Raw genomic sequence first — 21,806 nt, forward strand, 5'->3', positions numbered from 1 at the left:
CATAATCATTAATCTTGTAATGGTGTGAACTGCGGAGGTACAAATCGTAGAGAAAAATCAAGAGATGAATACAGTAAGTCAGTTGAAATGTATATAGAATGCAGAAAGAGGTTCAAATGGATGTTGAATACAGTAAGATGCAGAATACAGTAACCAGGATCAAATGGATGCAGAAAGCAAAGTTATTCAAAGATGGAGAGGCTTGCACAGAATAGACCAGTGTGGAGAGCTCTGTCAAACTGATCGTTGGACTGAAGACGACAACAACAACAACATCTACGTACATACTCTGCAAACCACTGTTTACTTACTCATCCTTAAGAGAATGCTTCTGAGGTAGTAAATAAATGGTCTAAGGTCGATACCATGATGAAGAATGGCACAACAGACCCTTCTGGCAATGTTTACACCACAACAGCAGATTCTAACTACCTCGCCTTTCCAGAATGAGATTTTCACTCTGTAGCGGAGTGTGCGCTGATATGAAACTTCCTGGCAGATTAAAACTGTGTGCCCGACCAAGACTCGAACTCGGGACCGAGGTCCCGTGTTCGAGTCTCGGTCGGGCACACAGTTTTAATCCTGAGGTCCCGAGTTCGAGTCTCGGTCGGGCACACAGTTTTAATCTGCCAGGAAGTTTCATACCTTGCCTTTTAATTTTAGGCCATTGTTGTATCACTGTACTCATGATTTCAAGAACTATGAGATTGTTCCTCTACTGGAGTAGCAGAGTACGTGTAGCACGCACATACGAATTTTTTAGGTTAGAGAAATCCCTCCATGGGGCCAATAACATTCCTTCTGGGTCCAGACAAAATAGCATCATCATAGCAGATCGGAGAAAGAAATGTTAATATAGTATCAATTAACTGCAGGACTGATCTCTCTTAAAAACAGTAACAATGCCCATATAGTACGTGGGACAGAAAGATGGCTGAAACCAATGGTTAATAGCAATGAAATTCTAAACCCCAACTGGAATGTTTCTTGCAAAGATAGGTTGAATGCTAGTGATGGGAGCAAGTTGATAACTATAAAAATATGATAATATATAACTGGTGCAGTTTTTCATTATTTAAACAATATACTGCTTCCTCCTACATAAAAGTTAGCTCACAAAAAGACCACGAAGATAAAATTAGAGACATTGGAGCCCATATGGAGGCTTACAAGCAATCTTTCTTCCCATGAACCACTGGGAAAAGGAGGAAGTGACACTGATACATGATGTACCCTCTACCACAGACCCTGTAAGGTGATTTGAAGTATTGATGTACATATAGCTGTACATCCATCTTCAATTCGAAGCTCCAATATATTTGTTAGGGTATTATGGTACAGAAGCTATGTTTTACTACCAATAAGAATGCTATTTATCTAATGAAATGAACCATTTTCAGGCTTTTTTAAACAGTTAGTTGTATCACAAAATGATTCACCTGGTCCTCTGCCACAGCGTGCAAGACCCCAAGAAGAACTATAGTGTGATCTTACAGAACAGTGAATTACAGATGCAGACAGCCACAAGTAATTGTCTACACTGCCTGCTTTCACAAGTTCCTGAAATGAGGCAACATTTTCTCAAGTGCGGAATGAAGGTTGATCTCACTTGGAGAGGTCTGAAACTGGAACCCACCAATTTCAACTACTTCAGCGTACTTTCTGAAGACCACTCTGAAGAGACTCCTAGTAAAGGGTTCAGATCATTACACTTACTTAAAGGAAAAGTCAGGGTAAAGTCATGGTGCAGCTTTGTGTTTCAGACCAAGTGGAGTAGATAGAATGCACACAAAAGTAAGGAAACATTATTTTTACAAATACATTGATAAGCCAGAACATTATGACCACCTAGCTAATATGTAACAGCCACTGTGTCCACTTCTGGCATGGATAACAGTGGTGACGCATTGTGGTACAGAAGCAAAAAGGGTCTTAAGGTTGCTGGAGAGTTGGCACCATACCTGAAGAGTCAAGTCACCGAACTCCCGTAAATTCTGGAGGGGGGGGGGGGGGGGGGGGGGCTGATGGGCTCTGACACCACATTCAATCGCATCCAATCCCAAGTGAGATTTGGTGAGTTGGGGGGCCAGCCCATCAACTGAAACTCACCATTCTGTTCCTCAAACCACTCGATCGTACCCCTGGCCTTGTGACATGGCTCATTATATTGCTGAAAAATGCCACTGTCATCGGGAAACGTAATCATCAAGAAGGAGTGTATGTGGTCTGCAATCAGTGTACGATACTCCTTGGCTGTCACGGTGCCTAGTACGAGCTCCACTGGACCCATGGATGCCCACATGAATGTCCTACAGAGAATAATGGAGCCACTGCCAGCTTGTCTCCATCCCACAGTACAGGTGTAAAGGAGCTGTTCCTCTGCAAGACAACAGATTTGTACCTTCCATCGGCATAATGAAGAAGGTATTGGGACTCATCAGACCATACACTGTTCAGCCACTGCGCCATTGTCCAGTCTGATGGTCATGTGCTCCTTTCAGTCGTAGCTGTGAATTTGTGGTGTTAACACTGGTCCACACATGGGTCATCGGCTGCAGAGGTCCATTGTTAGGAGTGTTTGGTGCACTGTGTGTTCAGACACACTTGAATTCTGCCCAACATTAAAGTCTAATGTTAGTTCCACCACTGTTCACCAACTGTCCTGTTTTACCAATCTTCTCAGCCTATGACATCTGACACCTTTATTGAAGGATGGCCATCCAACCCCACAACGTCTGGACATGGTTTCACGTCGATTTCGCCATGTGTTGAAAACTCTCACTACAACACTCCTTGAACATAGACACGCAAGTCTCCGAAGTGGCGTCAACTCGAAAGACTTGCACCAGGCGAACGGTCTACCCGACGGGAGGCCCTAGCCACACGGCATTTACATTTACATTTTTACTCCTCGAACACCCAATAAGTTGTGAAGTTTCTGAAATACTTGTGCCAAGCCTCCGGGCCATCATGATCTGCCTATTCTACACACAGACAGCACGCTCACACTGACATCACATTCACTGTGTGTGTGTCTTAACTAGCCGCCATTCCTCGTCAGCTAATGTAGTTGTAGTAGTGGTAGTGGTGGTAGTAGTAGTAGTAGTAGTAGTAGTAGTAGTAGTAGTAGTAGCAGCAGCAGCAGCAGCAGCAGCTCTATTCATCCGTAGATCTCTTTTTGCAAGGATGCAGGACATGTCAAAATATTTACAAATTTAGATGAATTTAAAATAAGCTAATTCATAAACACATATATTTACGGACTTCTAGTTAGAGAAAATCAATAGATTTACTCTTGGTAGACAATACTCTTTTTACAAATAACATATTAAATAATGTAATGTCACATTGTTCACTCATATCTCACAATCAGTTACTGCACACACTATACACACATTGTTTCATAACACTTCACTCACTACACACACACACACACACACACACACACACACACACACACACACACACTCACCTGCTGAATGATTAGTATACTGAGCAGGAGTTTTCAAGATATAACACAGGTCCAGAAATGCACATGAATGCTATTTATTAGGTTGTCTGTGCATAGGCTTTACACTCATGGCCAGTCAGTTGTGTAACTAATTAGGATACCAAATACAATTAGGATACCAAATATTGTTTTTTTTTCCAGATTTGTCATTTGAAAAATGCAGTCAACTTACATTCCAGAGTAAATTATTGCTATTGATGTCAACAGTTTTATTTTGTGTACCAGATGAACTTCAGCGTTGCTTCAAATTTACAGATGTAGCATTGGCAATTGAGGTCACATGCAGATTTATTCTGGAGAAGTTTGAAGGGTTGGCGAGGTAATAATGACACTATCTTGGCTCAGAACTAGGACGAATGTTGGGAAAGGAATCGTGAGTGGGCAGCAAATTCCTTCGTGCTGCCAACTGTGGGATTGTACACAGCATACTTATGCTTTTTATGAGCATGAACAATGTTTAAATTGCAGTTTGCTTGAATCCCTTAGTAATTGGGATTGAACTGTCCCTTAGAACTGGATAAATACTCATCAATAGAATACATTTGTGCAGGAGACGGTAAAATCTATGCATGATCAAGTGGCGTGTTTGGTACTGCAATATTGTCAATGTTCACCATGAGGTATGATGGGAATGAAAGAGTGTGTGCAGCTACTGGTTCTTGACAGCCAATGAGAGAGCAGTGGGCAGAAAACTGTAACATCCTCACTTATGTACTCGGAAAAATAGGCTGTGTTCTCAGGTCCCACAGTAACTGCATTCTTGAAAATACAGTCAAATGTGTGTGACCACCAACATTATAAATTTTACCGATTCTAATTTTACTTGCAGCAATTTAAACATTGCTATTAGGTCCCACCCTAAACTCCATCTTGGGGCTCTCAGCATATTCGGAAGGGAGAGATAAATATTTGTGACAACTAAAGTGATAAACTTCATTTCATTCCTTCTCATTATATAGAAATAAATTGCCTCTTCTCCCCTGACCATGTCCCCCAGTGATAATTATTATTATTGCTGCTATTGTTATTATTATTACTATTATTATTAAAAATGGTGACACCACAGACAGATGGCTCAGATAGTAAGCAAAAAAGGATTAAAGTGAAGATAAAAATTAATGTAAATCATCTATTTCTTTTTATTTCGTTTCTCCTTGAATTACCAAAATGTAAACATGAGATTGCATAAGTTTGGAACAGATATAATCTTAACTTTTTTAGGCAGATACTTTATATCAATACAGGAGTTGGTAATTTTGATTATCCGGAATACGTTAAACATAAGATTTTCTCAAGGAGCCCCTTATGAAAATGGGGTCGGGTCGTCTTATATTCTGGACTCAGGATTGTCTGGTACTTTCTGTATAAGTGCATCTCTTGAAAATTTACCATGCATAAAATTTCCTGCAAGAAATTGTAATATGTTGTCACTCTTCTTATATTCTATGGAAAGTTTTACAGTTTCCTTTTTCCATTTCTCATAATCACTGTTTTGCCAGTTATAAAATATACACTGAAGAGCTAAAGAAACTGGTACACATGCCTAATATCGTGTAGGACCCCCCCACGAGAATGCAGAAGTGCCGCAACGCAGTGTGGGTAGGACTCAACTGATGTCTAAGTAGTGCTGGAGGGAACTGAAGCCATGAATCCTGCAGGGCTGTCCGTAAATCCATAAGAGTACGAGCGGGTGGAGATCTCTTCTGAACAGCACATTGCAAGGCATCCCAGATATACTCAATAATGTTCGTGTCTGGGAAGTTTAGTGGCCAGTGGGAGGGTTTAAATTCAGAAGAGTGTTCCTGGAGCCACTTATACCAATTCTGGATGTGTGGAGTGTCGCATTGTCGTGCTGGAATTGCCCATGTCTGCCTGAATGCACAGTGCACATGAAGGGTTGTGTTGTGTACATAGTTCTGCGTAGTCAGCGCGTACACAACTTTCCCACTAGAGCGCGCCCCGCTAAGCACAACAGCGCAGGCGTAGCGCTCGTCCGTCTCCGCACTACGAGATGGCGCTGTCTTAGAGACAGATCAAATTCTGCTTCCGCCGATCCGCGTATTAATATGTAACGCAGCCAATGAGATTGCTGCTGACGTAGAACCTTTTCTCCTCGCACATCACACTCACGCAGTGATACCTGAACGCTCGAGGTATTATAACGAGTGTACAGACCTCCAATTAGTCAGTCTTAGTCAGTCTGCATTAGTCTATAGTCAAGTTTCAGTCTGCGCCTAATAAGATGATCATATTCCTGTACATAGCCATGAAGAGAAATGTATAGACACTTTGTCAAGTATCAGAGATATGTGAGAATAAAATTAAAGTACCAAGACCAAAGGAACTTCAGATTGTCAATTGCAAACAGCATCCAGAATCAAGTTACGTAATGTCCATGATTTTTATTATTTTAATAAATGTGTGTGAAAATTAATCAAGTTCTGTTTAAAGTTGGTCACCGTCAATCTGCTACTCTAAGCGTGCAAGTGGCATTTCTATCGTCTGACCTAACGGGAGAAGATGAACACGCCACGATAAGACCACGAGACACATTGCTGACACTCGCCTACTTTGTTAGAGCGACAAGTCAAATAATCTGATGGTGTGTGTACCGAAGGTCTTAGAGTACGCACACCACAAGTTTCAAGTGATCAGAAAGGATGCTTACGTATGTGTCACCTGTCAGTCATATCTGGACATATCAGTGGTCCCATATCACTCCAACTGCACAAGCCCCAAACCATGACAGAGCCTCCACCAGCTTCAACAATCCCCTGCTGACATGCAGGGTCCATAGACTCATGAGGTGGTCGCCATACCCATACACATCTATCTGCTTGATAAAATGTGAACTGAGACTCATCCGACCAGGCAACATGTTTCCAGTCATCAACAGACCAATGTCTGTGCTGACAGGCCCAGGCAAGTTGTAAAGCTCTGTGTTGTGCAGTCATCAAGGGTACACAAGTAGCCCTTCGGCTCCAAAAGCCCATACTGATGAGGTTTTGTTGAATTGTTCCCATGCTGACACTTGTTGATGGCCCACCATTGAAATCTGCAGCAATTTGTGGAAGGGCTGCACTTCTGTCAACGTTGAATGATTCTCTTAAGTTGTTGTTGGTTGCATTCTTGCAGGATATTTTTCCGACGACAGCAATGTCAGAGCAGCTATGTCAGAGATTTGAGTTTTACCAGATCCCTGATATTCACAGTATGCTTGTGAAATGCTCGTACGGGAAATCCCCACTTCATCACGACCTCGGAGACGTTGGGTATCATCGATCATGCACCGACTGCAGCACCACTTTTAAGCTTACTGAAATCTTGATAACCTGCCACTTTAGCAGCAGTAACCGATCTACCAACTGCTCCAGCCACTTGTTGCATTATATACAGGATGTATATGCAGACAAGTAAAAAAAATTCCCAGATTCCCCAGTTAAAAATACATTTTCTCCCGGGTGAAAATACACTTTCTCTGTGTGAAGTGACAGTATACTTTTCCTCGAAACTGTAAAACTTATCAATCCTTTGAATGGTTATGGTTATATACACCGGCGTAGAAAACCAAAAGCAGTATTAAAAAAAAAAATGATTTGGAAAGATCTTTGATCTGCCGCAACATGTACGTTGCATATTTTCATGTTACGAAAGTATAAATTTGAATTCCACCAAACAGCGCACGTTACTTTCCAAAGCATTGAAATCGAGATTGCAATGCGCTTTTGCAAGCCAGTCACAGGTCATGTCACGTGAGCTCACCAGTCGATGACAGCAGATATTCAGAGCATAGGACATGTGATGATGTCAGCAAATAGCAATATCACTTAAGTAGCATGTACACACAAATTGGAAAAGTTAATGGTTTAAATTAATATACATAGTGTTGCTACAAGAAAAGCAAAGCTTTCACATATAATACTGCTCTCTAAGATTAATAAGCTGCAAGAGAAGCTAAGCTTTCACACGTAATCATGATCTTTTTTGTGCTTGTTATACTTTCAGATACATCACACAAATGTACCAGTAAAATTTTTAATAATGACATAAATGTCTGATCTTCTGAGCTCGAAATTTTTCTAAATGGTCGTCCTCAAAGATTTGATATTTAAATGAGAGTCAAACGCACTGTGATTTAAGAAATTCATTGTAAATTCTCGCACACAGTTCAGCTTGCATAAAAGGAAACTTACTTTGAAAGTAATGCTTTTCAAACAACCATTCACAATATTTGCCTGTGACCTGTTAGAAACAAGTCCGTTTCAGCAGTTGCCAGATAGTACCAGATAACAGGAGTCACCGTGCTTGTGCAGGCTACGTTGATGCTGGAAGCCGGTATGTTCATACATGTAAAACATTAAAAGATCTTACATTATGTCGTAAATGAAACAAGACATCAGAGGATACTCCGACAGCATCACAATTTCACGAACCACACTAAAATGCATAATTCGGCTTACAGTGCACATTCGTATGTCCAGATTCGGATGTCAATTTTCTTGGTGTACAAGTACTGTATTATCTCATGTTTGGTTCTTTATAATGCCATACGTGCTAGAGGATGAAAACATGCACTTTTGAAATGCAGTGAACAGTTGAAACTAGCCAATAGTGTCGAATTAAACATTTTGTTTCAAATAAATTAACTGCCTCAGCAGAAAAGATTAATAAAAGCCAAAATTTCTTCTTGGCAAACTGATAAAAATAACTTCATTTCTCTGCAAGGTGGTTAATGCTTGACTGTCAGAAAGGTGGCAATAAAATCTGTATCCAATAACATATTTTAGCATTCCATAATTAAGTGAATGAATTTTAATTCACTTGATAGCTCCCGGCCACAGAAATCTATTTTGTTTTCATTTGACATAAGAGCACTAAACGAAGAGGAAACAGCAAAATCAGTAAACGTAAACATAGGTCACTTGGAAACTATCCACCTCCCCATTACAACTCAGACCGCTCTGCGCATCAACCCTGGATCAATGACATTTTCGAACCGCGGCTTTATTCCGCTCAGCATGCATAGCCCCGTCCCCTTCTGTCTGCAAGAAAGTTTATTTCTAGATGCGATGGGGATTCCCCTGGCAGAGACATGATGTCCACTATGCACACATTCAAAATTCAACTCAAGATTCATTCAGAACTTCAAAAATATTAAAAAACCAATAGGGTTGAGTTTCAAAATCATATGAATAATCGATAGACCAACGTGTGCTGAATACTAGGCGCTTTGTGAAACAATGTTTTTTCCCCCCTCAAGAGTATGAATTGCCACACCCCCCCCCCCCCCCCCCCCCCTCCCTGAAATTGTCGCCCGGGTCAGATACCCCAGTTTGCCCCCAGTGAATCTGGCAGATTTACCACGCCAGTAAAATTTTTTTGGATAGCATCTTGCTGTTACTGCTTATACAGCTAACAGCCACACTTCAAGCCAGAAGCACGGCTCAACTGCGCATGTGCATGAGCCTGATCGTAACTGCTAAAACTAATCTAATGTAAACAGTTGTGATGTCACGCTCACTGGAGGGAATCTGTGTTATGAAGCATTGCACACAGTCTTCCTAAAGCCTTTGACACATTTTGCTGTTGGCAGACGTGTGTATGAGCACTGTGTTTCGTTGTTGTATAAGGTGAATTTCCTTTGCAACTTAAGTTTTATTTTCGTTTTTTTCTCTCGTTGATGTTTTATTTTCTCCCAGATGAAAAAAATTTCTGGGTTTTTCCCGGGTCTCCCAGTTGTCCCGGGTCGTATACACCCTGTATATAGGTGTTGCTGACCTCAGTGCCATATTCTGCCTGTTTACATATCCCTGTATGCAAATACACGTGCCTATACCAATTTCTTTGGTGCTGCAGTGTATTTGCTTCAAGAATGCATTTTGGCCAAGGCACTAAGGAGGAAAAATGAATCTTGTCATTCAGAAAGAAGGTCAAAACACATAGCGGCATTCATTCATTCATTCATCACTAACATACTTTGTAGGTTGTATCTTATAAATTTCAACTTAGATTTTATACTTCAAGGTCTATAATTTGTTTACCTCTGGCAAACAATTCCAACTGCTTCCATTTGCCGGAATCCTTCAGATTTTCTGCTTCATCTCTGAATAAATTTTTATTTTTATCATACAGTGCCTTCACACCTTCATCTTTTATCTGCTTCCAATTCTCCTCCAGTTTCCTGCAAACTGAAACTTGAAAGCATGTTTCTGTGGGAATACAGCTGCATTATTTGTTTACTCCTTAGAACAACGAACATACCTGAAGTATGGTGCATAAGTGGTCTCCTCTGGTGTCCACCAAGGCTGAGCACGAAGCCTGTCTACATTGTAGAGTGACCTCTGATATTTAGACAGAAACAAACCTTCCCTAACACCAAGTTCATTTACCTGAAATCAGAATTTTATGATATAAAATAGGTCGGCTGAATTCTTAGAAATTTTTTTTTTGCAACAACGGAATTAAGAAAATTTCACAACTGTTCACATCTTGTGTGTTCGATTAATCATTTAAACTTACTTCCATTGCTTCCTTTCTTCGACCAAGACGCATAAGTGCATCTCCCAGCTGAAAGAAAAAACGTCCATCTACAGTTCCAGGTTCCCGGGTGGCAATTCCCTCCTGCAGGTATCTGACAGCTTTTGTCATGTTGTAATTCCCAGTCTTCAAGATAAATCCATAATGTACTTGGGCAAATCCATTCCTTGGCCATTTCTGCAAGACATTCTCTAATACTTGTTTTGCTTCTGGGCTCCTACACAGTATAAAATAAAAATGGTCACTTTGTATGTGAGGTTCCAACAATGTGAATGTCCTACTTTTACAGCATACATAATTGTAACACTACATGAAAGTCCAACTGCTTCCAAATTTATAGTCTGTTTTCTCCTACACAATCTTTTACAACCAGTATGGAGAACAAATGATAAAACCCATTGCAACAATGGCTACTGGAAGATTTTTGTTTAATGTTTTTCCAGTCTAACCTGCATACGTCAATATCTTGATGCTTTCTTTTCTATTTATACTTCTGAATTTCTCCCTCTTCATCATTCTGGGTATAATACACTATATCATCAAAGTTTCCGTACACCTGGCAGAAAATGACTTACAAGTCCACAGTGCCCTCCATCGGTAATTCTGGACTTCAATATGGTGCCGGCCCACCCTTAGCCTTGATGATAGCTTCCACTCTTGCAGGCGTATGTTCAATCAGGTACTGGAAGGTTTCTTGGGTGAATGGTAGCCCATTCTTCACGGAGTGCTGCACTGAGGAGAGGTATTGATGTCAGTCAGTGAGGCCTGGTATGAAGTCAGTGTTCCAAAACATCCCAAAGATGTTCTATAGGATTCAGGTCAGGACTCTTTGCAGGCCAGTCCATTACATGGATGTTATTGTCGAGTAACCACTCTGCCACAGGCTGTGCATTATGAACAGGTGCTCGATTGTTTTGAAAGACGCAATCGCCATCCCCGAATTGCTGTTCCACAGTGGGAAGTAAGAAGGTGCTTAAAACATCAATGTAGGCCTGTGCTGTGATAGTGCCATGCAAAACAACAAGGGGTACAAGCCCCCTCCACGAAAAACATGATCACATCATAACACCACCACCTTCCAATTTTACTGTTGGCACTACACACACTGGCAGATGACGTTCACCTTGCATTTGCCACACCCACATCTTGGCATCGGATCACCACATTGTGTACCACGATTCATCACTCCACACATTTGTCCACTGTTCCAATTGTCTAAAGTTTACTCCTTACACCTAGCGAGGTGTCGTTCGACATTTACCGGCATGATGTGTGGCTTATGAGCAGCTGCTCAACCATGGAATCCAAGTTTTCTCACCTCCTGCCTAATTGTCATAGTACTTGCAGTTGATCCTTATCAGTTTGCAATTCCTGTGTGATGATCTGGATGGATGTCTGCCTATTACACATTACGACAATCTTGAACTGTCGGCGGTCTCTTGTCAGTCAACAGACGAGTTCAGCCTGTATGGTTTTGTGCTGTACGTACCCCTTCACTTTTCCACTTCACTATCACACTGGAAACAGTGGACCTAGGGATGTTCAGGAGTGTCGAAATCTCGTGTACAGACGTATTAAACAAGTGACACCCTATCACCTGACCACGTTCTACCAGGTGAACCGGTATGAAATGAGCGTTTTTTTTGTGAAAATAAAACACTAATTTTGAATTGAAACGTGAAAACATTTTATTCAAAGTACTGACCATTGCTTTCTATACATTTTGACCACCTTTCTGGCAATTTGTGGACACCACGCCAATAGAAATGTTCGTCTTTTGAAGCAAACCAATCAGACACCCAATTTTCGACTTCTTCATAGGAATCGAAGTGTTCCTCAGCCAATGCGTGTCCTATTGATGAAAACAAATGGAAGTCAGAAGGGGCCAAGTCTGGTGAATATGGCGGGTGGGGTAGCAGCTCCCAGCCAAGTGTTTTGATTGTATCCTGAACCAGTTTTGCTTTGTGTGCAGGAGCATTGTCGTGTAAAAAAAAATACTTTGGCATGTCTTCTGGCCCACTCTGGTCTTTTTTCGATCAATGCATAGTTGAAATTGATCATTTGTTGTCTGTAGCGATTAGTATTCACAGTTTCACCGGGTTTTAGATGCTCATGATACACCACACCTTTCCGATCCTACCAAACACAGAGCATTGTCTTCTTGCCAAATCAATCTGGTTTTGCAGTCGATGTTGATGGTTGTCCCACATTAACCCACAATTTTTCCTGTTTAGGCTTCTTAAAATAAATCCATTTTTCATCGCCAGTAACAATTCGATGCAAAATTGATTTTCTTTTATGTCTTTGAAGCAAAATTTGACTAACGGTTTTTCAGTTTTTCATCTGTCTTTCATTCAATTCATGTGGCACCCATTTTCCACACTTTTGGATCTTTCCCATAGCTTTCACACGGTCAGAAATTGTTCGTTGTGCAACGTTTAGCATTTCTGCCATTTGCTTCTGACTCAAAGTATCATCTTCATTTAATATTTCTTGCAATTCGGTGTCTTCAAACTTTTTTGGAGGTCTTCCACGTTCTACATTTCTTACATCTAAATCATTATTTCTGAACCGTTGAAACCATCTTTTGCATGTTGCTTCTGATAGAGTACGATCACCATATGCCTCGACAAGCATTTGATGCGACTCTGCAGCACTTTTTTTCAAATGAAAACAAAAATTTAATGCTTCCCGCAGATCATCACTCTCTGGTACAAAATTCGACATTGTTTACATGATGAAAACATATGATGTTTTTTGTTCCATGACTATGTATACCAAATATAAAAAAATAAATTAATTAATTAATTAATTAAGGCTCGTTCACAACAAATGTTCCCTATCGACACATTTGTATCTTAACGCTCATTTCATACCGGTACACCTGGTATGTCTGTAAGTTTCGCGGAGTGCCCCATTCTGCTCTCTCATGATGTCTAATGAATACTGAGGTTGCTGACATGAAGTACCTGGCAGGAGGTGGCAGCACAATGCACCTAATATAGAAATCGATTGTTTTTGGGGGTGTCCAGATACTTTTGATCACATTGTGTATATTGAAGCAATATGTCCTTGTGTACCTATCCCACTGTCAAAAATTCATTCTAGACATCCTTGAAATCTTCATCTTCATCTATGATATCTAAAACTTCTCCCAATGTGTGAAATCTTTTCCTTTGGGTACACTTCTTGAGACTGTACCTTCTTTCATGTATTACACTATTCCTATTACCTTCTGCTTTTTTTTCTCTTTTTTTGGCCATTTTAGTTTTATGTGAAAGTAAGCTTTCTCAACAAATGTCGCAGCTGAAATCTTTTTGAGTTAGCTGCCAAGTAACAGCATCATTTTGAAGCACTAGTACACGCTCCCTACTTGTCATCCTCAAGCAAAGTTAAACTGTTTGCTAGTTAAATGTGGACTGCAGCTAGTGAACTAGAACAATCAAATTAATTTATTTCAGAGGCAAGCAACATAAAATTTTCACAACTTATGTAAATTTGCAGAAAAACTCAAGCGCATGTGAACCCGTAAAAAAATTATGGTGTTAAATTTAAAGTGTTCACATAGCAGAAACTCTTACCACACTTCACATACAAGAAAACTACAACACCATGATGATCACTGAATACCTGAAAAGGAAACATTACCAACTTCATTTTATATCTTGAGGAGGAAAAAAGGACATCTGCAAGATATCACTTCTGACAACTTATCCCACATGTAATTTGGGCCATGATTCTGATAGCATGCAGTTATGATCTTCTGAAAGTACAGCTTATAAACATTCCAAGTGCACCCGTTGTTTTTCAGTTGTGCCACCACACAACAGCCACCTAATGCCCAAGCGTGAAGTGCTGTGCAATGGAGTGGCAACGTTTTACAATTTAATCATGCCAATGATGTTTAAGAGTAGCAGATCTCGTGCACACATACTTCGTTTTTTCAGTGGCAGCTTGAAAAGCCAAAGCAAAAATGCACAACAGCGAAGTTAATACAGTAATTCAATATTATTAAACTATTACTTTAATGACACGTTCACTTAAACTGCATTTGTAAGTCTCAACACTAGCAGAGCTCACGCACTAGCTACAGGTTAGGAACTGCACAGTTTGACATAGTAAAAGAAGTATGTTACCGATGTCAAATAGTGTTTCACAAACCTCTTACTCCACTATATGGTACTTCACTCTATGGTATTAGATAGCTGCAATGGAGCAGGTCAACTGGCAAACAACCATTGTGAATGAAAGTTTGGAAGCTGTACTTTGAGATGGTCATAACTGCAAATTATCAGTATTGTGTCCCAAATTTTCACATGGAATCAATCGTTGGGGCTGATATGTTGATGTGTGCTTCTTTTCTCGTTAAAATATGAGGTCAAGTTGGTAATGTTTCCTTATGAGAGATAAAGACAGTCAAGTCCAATTTCAGTAATTTCAATTTAGCATATTTGTAATACTTAGGGAATTATTCCTTTGTTGAAGAAGAGCAGCAGTCCTGCTGCAGCCCATGGGTGGTTTAAGACCGTGTTAAAAAGATGTATGTATATTTAACAGTGCCTAAATCAGCCATAGGCTGGAGCAAGATTGCCATCCTTTTTCCACAAATATGGGTATTAAAAATACGGTCAAAGATTGCAATTGCAGAAATTGGACATACACCATGTAACAAAGCAGGTGGACTCCCACCCTTCCCCTTCCACCCTTCTGCCTGGAGGAGCCACTAGCTCCAAAGCTTGCTCAATTACAATCTTTTATGTGTGCTCTGCCTCCGGGTGAGTAGATTTTTTCATCTATACAGTTACAATATATTTATTTTGTTATTCCTAGTTATAGCACATTTATACAGCTAACATTTGAAATATGTTAATAACTTTTGCATTCATTTAGTTTCAGAGTAATTAGCATTTTTATCAAAAATATTGTTATTGAAGTTGGATCCCATATTTTGGAAAAATAGACAGCTAATTCAGTAGCTATTATTATTGTTTCCCAAAGTTTACATTCAGAAGACTGACTCTCCAATAATCAATCAGGAATGTTAATGTTTGATAGTAATTTGTAAAAAGACAATGGACAACAATATCTGAGGGTGTTGTTAATGACTGTAAACTTATAAAAGGAACATATCGGGAGCTATTTTACTCACTGTGTGGAAGGGTATAATGTGAGTAGCATCTGTCTAAAAATGTATCACAGACAAGTTAGCCTAAATTACAATTTGTGCTATGTGCTGAGTTTTATCTAAATTTTGCATCCAGGAGATATTTCTGTAATTCAGCGACTGTTTGGAGTAACAGACTGTAAACTTGCAATAAATCTCAAAAACCGTGTTAAGCTTCAATAATGCATTCTGCAAACTGTGACAATAGTACTGAATTGTGAACTGTGCTATTTCCAAATTATGCTTACTGAGCACAGCATTTTCATTTTGAAATGACAACATACTGGAAGGAAAGTGTAATTAATAAGTGAATCAATGATTAACTTGCCACAAGAAAACTATTGGGTCACTTGAGCGTTAAATTACTTCACTTGAACAATCATTATTATAGGACATCAGTCGAGTGTAATATGTGGCTACCCTTTATCTGTGCATAAATTATAGTGAATGAGAGACTATCTGGCCATGAAGAGTAGTGGACAACAGCATTTGAAATAGCCTACTTTTGACAATCACTTTTCAGCCAGATTCAGTGGATGTACAGCTACTGGAGGCAAATTAGCACAGGTAAACAGGGTAATGTTACGACCTCTCTTATTGTCAGGTGCACCATTATGTTTACATACTAGAAATATCGATTGTTTAATTTAATCAGGCATGTCGTTTTTCGTTAAATGAATTATGCTAGCTCCAAATCAGAAAATACTGTTGATGTCTACTGACACACATGGTTTCATTGATCAACTTTTTATATTCTGACACTGGCTTTGAACTGCACCAAAACCTAAAAAAATCTCATACAAGAAATAAATACTGTTTACCTGTTAATCATTAAGTATGTCACAGCAAGCTGATTTTGATAAGCTGGGTCATCTGGAAACCTTGCTATCAACAATTTATGAATTGGGACAGCTCTTGCATGTACACCTGGAAAAATTCCTACATAAGTGATCATTGAAATCATACATTATATTCTTACCTATTAAAGCAGCCAACATTTACCTCTGAAACGCATCCTGTCAATGCAGCGTTCAGCAGCTAAAATGAAGAGTTTGTCTTTTACACTGCTCAGTCCCGATGTCACCTTTTTGTAAGCATCAATAGCTTGTTCCAAAATGAAGTTACTCTTCTTCTTTGCAGCAAGCTGATCAAGGGCAGTGGCTTTTCCATACCAGGCTCTGGGTGAATTTGGGTGTGATTTTAGGATTGTATCGTATCTATGAATGGCAACCTCAGGATTCTGGTCTCAGAGAAGTTCAGGGAAAGAGATCAAAATTTTAACATCCAGGAAAGGATAAGACTTAAGTGATTGTAAGTGAAAATATCAAATGAAACAAAATCAGAATGTTAGTAATCACACCACTGATATAGCATACAGCAAAAATTAGGAAACAAAACAACATGCATTTGCATTTCTGATTAAGATCATCCTGATTGTAACTCTGTAGATAATACTGTTAACAAAGATCATAAAATGCTCTTAAGTTAAAGGAAAAAGCAATATCTGCCAGAGGCTCTTCACAAAATCCATAAGTAAGTATCCTAGAGCAGTAAACACACCTTAAACAATATATAATATGGTCTCGTTTGTGGGTGCTTAAAAATATGTTTAAAAAGTGTGTTGACTACAAAAGGTTACTAAAGCAATTTTACCATACAAAAATCATCAAAAAACTTAAACACACATTTTTCCTACTCATATGAGAAATCAATTACAATATTATTGACACACTAAATATTAAAAAATATCCTATAAGTAAATAATTATAATTTAATGAGTGTATCATCAATACAATGTACAAACACTAGCATAAAAAAATATCCGATATCATTTCTTATTCTCTTGACTGCTTCTATCAATGCCACTGACAATCATATACACACACACACACACACACACACACACACACACACTAAATGAAATGGACATGCAATGGAACTAGTCAACTTTGTATGACTGCGTCTGCAGGATTTGTCTAGCTAATAAGAAAGAAGCAAAGACATAACTGCAAATTTAGTGGCATGCCACACACGTAAATGCCCATGTAAATATGTAAGTAATGATTATAAACCAGCTAAAAAATAAACAAAAACTGCTCCAATTGCACTGACAGCAATGTGTTACTCACACATAATGATACTTTTTGTACAATATTAAGAGGGATTCAACTGTGAATCAAGGTCTTAAACTAATACAAAGCAAATGTTAAAAAGCAAATGGGAGAGGGACAATGTCAGGAAAGAATAAGATAAGAGATGGAAACATTGGGTTAGAAGTTTAGATCCTACAACAAAAGAAAAAAGACGACTTGTTTTACATCTTCTAAACAACACAGAAACAGAAAAAACTGCTCTTTGAAATTATGGAATCTAAAAATGCTAAATAAAGGTTTACAGCAGAAATATGCTCCATATCAATGCAAACAGATATTGCAAATCAATTTAAACAATAAGCCCTTTTTTCTAATTACGAAATTATCATCAAACATGACAACATTACAAGTGAAGTTGTTCATGCAAGTGGGCCATGATATCACAAATTGAGTCACAGTGACTTCTTGTTTCATCAAAAATGTGTTGAGGTTTTGGGCTTAACAAAAACTATTGCGAATTTCATGAATGGGTGCCACTTTAGACCCAAACTCAAAAGAACTAGAGGGGCATCTTTTTCATGACAGAAGATGTGACAGTAACTGTGTTCTTGCATGTATATTGCAAACTGCTACACAGCTTCTTCAGCCCAGTCTGGATGAAATTGCCTGAACGTATGGTTTCAGGAGAATATTACCGTCCCACATACTTTTTATTTACTCTTCCTTCTCGAAGACATTACAAACAATTATACGATCCTATGGGGTGACATCGATTGGCCGGTCTGGTCACCTGATTCGAAAACATTAACTGTTTTTTCACTGTGAGAACACCTAAAAGCCTGGTTATCTGACACACAACCCTGCAACTATTACTGTTCATTGCCCCACTGCCACAGAACCCATGGTGATCCAAAAAGCCATTTGTTCTGCTATTTACTTCAATGCTGTGTTATTTGTTATCAATGTCTTTAACCTTTGATAGTTGCTAAACAAATGACATGTTTCTTAACAACAAAATGGGTGTGTCATTTTGTTTGATATTTTTAATACACTTCAATATTTCCTGTGGCATGATGCATTATGTTCTGAAGTAAAAAACAGGTATATAAATAATTAAATATATCACCATCGACCCAAGTCATGTTCATCCCACTCGCAACTAATCAAGAAGCGAGACACTTGCACAACTATTATAACCTTTGGATACTAACCCAAAAGGAAAGTTTTAGAAACCATAACAGACGTAACACAGAATGTACTGATGTACCTGATCCACAAAAGCTCTTTCTCTGAGGAAGGTATTAAATTAAAGATAAGATGTTTTTACAGTAAAATATAACTACTTAAAGATAAACACTGTGTGTGTGTGTGATATATATATATATATATATATATATATATATATATATATAAGATAAACACTGTGTGTGTGTGTGTGTGTGTGTGTGTGTGTGTGTGTGTGTGTGCGCGCGCGCGCGCGATTGAACCCGGGACCCCATGATCCAGAGGCAGCAATGCTAGGCACTAGACCACATGCTATGGACGGGGGACGTAGATCCTTGTGTGCATACTGAACCCAAGAAAGAGCAAAAGACAGCGAGATTTCTAATTATTTAAGGGGTATGTGTGCCTCTCATGAGATATCTGGACTTTTATTTTTCTTTTACATTGTTTGTAGATGGTGAAGCAGAATTTTATGGGTGCTACCCTCTAGATTTGCAATACTCCTCCTCCTCCACTACTATGTATAACTGCTAAGTTCTTATGACTTCCTACTCTCCCATTCTCAAAGGTTATCACACTGCAGCTAACATACTTCAGCATAGAGTGACATGTAGATACTGTCTATAGCCCCAAAAACTATTTGTTTGCTCTGCAACTCCTATTGATCTAAAGATGTTCAGTAACTGGAAAAACAATTATCACTGGGGAAACTTAAGACCATGAACTGTCATAAAAGAATTTCAGTAGTTTTACTCATCAATGAGTCCAAAGTACTGTTGTTCCTTACATTCCCCAGAATGATTATCATAAGACTGAAAATTTCCAAGGGAAACATTACAAGAGCTACAAGATGATTTTGGCCACCACTGTGGGGTGGCTATGCCTTCACTGCACTCAAGTGAACCAATACACATGATACATGAAATGTATTCGCAGTTGCAAATACGGACAACCATCAGCTGTATAACTGAATGATATCAATGAAAACTTGTGCCAGTCGAGGACTCTAACCAGGATTTACAATACACAAGATGCTTTTAAGCTGCTGGAGACCACAGGTCACTTATATCAAAAAATAGAAAATATTACTGAATATTCTCTGAAATACTGACATTTGAGATAAGGCTTGCTCTATATTGTGGAAGTGGCGGTAGCTTTGTGAACTTATACAGTCAAATAGGAAAGAATTTAAGGACTATACTTAAGACACAACTTCATATCTAGTTTTACAGGGTGTTTACGCAAAGGCAAAAAAAAAAAAAATTCCCAAATTTTTCCGGGATAAAAACATACTTTTCCCCGGATGAAAGTGCACATTTTTCTGGATTAAAATATCCCTCGGAACTGTAAAACTTATCAATTTCTTGAGTGGTTAATGTTTAAACACCACTTCCCGGCACCTTAGGAAATGAAACCTAGCAAAAAAATAACACACTTTGAAAAATTCTTTGACGCGCAGCAACATGTACGCTGCATATTTTCATATTACAGAAGTATAAATATGAATTCTACAAAACACAGCACGTTAGTTTCTGAAGCACTGAAATCCAGATTGTGATCTGCTTCTGTCACCCAATCATAGATCACATCATCTTATCACAGCAGCAAATGACAGTAGATATTCAGACCATAGGATACCTGATGTAGTAACCAATAGCTACATCGCTGTTAAGTAGAGCAGATAAACTAATAGGAAAATTTTTGGTTTAAATTAATTTACGTGTAGTATAGCTACAAGAAAAGTTTGGCGAATGTTACCCTTTAAGATATATCAAACACAGCCATGCCAGTAAAAGTTTAAATGACGACATGAACTTCTCGTCTTCCGGGTCCGAAATTCTTCTAAGTGGCTGGTCTTCAAAATGTTTAGTTCTGAATGAGAGTCAATCACACTGTGATTTAACAAATTCATTGCACATTCTCACACATAACGTAACTCATCTTGCCTAAACGGAAATTTACTTTAAGAATAACATTTCTCACACCGCCACTTGGAATATTTTCCCACGACCTGTTACAAGTGTAAACTTTTGTGACATCACACTCATCGAAAGCAGATGTTATGAAGTATTGCATAGTCTTTGTCCTGAAGTCTTGGATACAACTTGCTGTTGGCAAGCACTTATGTGCACACAGTGTTTTGTAGTAAGTTTTGCATTGGTGTTTCTCTCTCGTTTTATGTTTTATTGCTGCAGCATTATTGTACAGTAGTGGGCTAAAGTAAAATTCTTTGTTAGAATATCAGTTCTTATCAGTCAAAATTACAAAAATTTAAATCAAAAGTAAGACAATGAAAAATTCCTGGAATTCTAAAAAATTCCCAGTTTTCTCCCAAATGAAAAATTTCCCAGGTTTTCCCCGGATTTCCCGGGCGTATACACCCTCTTTTATGTTACAGACAAAAGGTCTATATTTTAATATTTTCCATTATATGGATTAGAGTTAGCAAGTGTTAAGTCATCCATTATATTTATTTAGCATACAACCACATTAAAACAATGAAAACACACAACAGAGAATTTCAGAATCACACTCTCACCATCTGCCAGTCCATTTTCCAGCATAAGCTGGTTATCCGATTGGCAAGAACAGTCCTCATCCTTCATCCTAATGGATATTCAGATGACATTGTACTACTATCTGGAATGATGGCTTTTTGTCCAAATGGTTTAACTCAGTAACAGCTGTTTCACGCGTCAAAGTGCACCTGTTTAAGGATTTGGGTATGTACAATCAGAAGACGTGAATGTGACTCTTGTAACAATTTTCTGTGCATTTTCATTGTTTTAAAATGGTTGGGTGCTAAATAAATGTAATGAAAAATTCTAAAATATGTTTTCCTCTTAATTCAGCACACATCCCAGGTTTAACTTCTAGCTTCAAGGACAGGGATGTTGGAGTCTCTGCTTACCGACAACTTGAAATGTACTCATGAACTTGCCATATGAAGATGGAAGTGATAGCTCAAAACTGCTCAAGGCAGTAAAATAAAGCTGTTTAAAAGTATTTATGGCTGGTGGCATTATCCATCAACAATCCTTCATCAAATAACAGCCAAGAAGAACAACAAGATCCAGGATGGATAAAGTAACATTTGTTGAAGATTTGTATTCATGTCACACACTGGTTCCCTACCACTGTGTGGTAGAATACTATCACTGGGAAGTGTAGTTTGACCCTCACCATACGCTTACAGTTATCTAGTTTCAATAATGTTCCGAATGTTATTTTCTACATGCTCATCTGTTGGCATTTGTAATGCACTAGTGACTTGTGC

General features: G+C 38.8%; 1 protein-coding gene across 8 annotated transcripts in view; it reads right to left on the bottom strand.

Annotated features, from left to right (window-relative positions):
* Positions 1–21,806, bottom strand: part of LOC126475502 (uncharacterized protein DDB_G0283697-like) — a 222,904-nt gene that overhangs the window by 19,862 nt on the left and 181,236 nt on the right. For 7 of the 8 annotated variants that reach the window (XM_050103420.1, XM_050103464.1, XM_050103429.1 and 4 more), the window contains 5 exons: positions 16,215–16,452; positions 16,034–16,139; positions 10,031–10,265; positions 9,773–9,900; positions 9,553–9,692 (listed from right to left, as the gene is read on the bottom strand). In XM_050103420.1, the coding sequence (XP_049959377.1) occupies positions 9,553–9,692; positions 9,773–9,900; positions 10,031–10,265; positions 16,034–16,139; positions 16,215–16,452 (847 nt within the window). The remainder of the gene's footprint in view (positions 1–9,552; positions 9,693–9,772; positions 9,901–10,030; positions 10,266–16,033; positions 16,140–16,214; positions 16,453–21,806) is intronic. The other variant, XM_050103456.1, reaches the window with a different exon arrangement.

The sequence above is a fragment of the Schistocerca serialis genome, chromosome 1 (genome assembly GCF_023864345.2).
Source record: "Schistocerca serialis cubense isolate TAMUIC-IGC-003099 chromosome 1, iqSchSeri2.2, whole genome shotgun sequence".
Lineage (NCBI taxonomy): Eukaryota > Metazoa > Arthropoda > Insecta > Orthoptera > Acrididae > Schistocerca > Schistocerca serialis.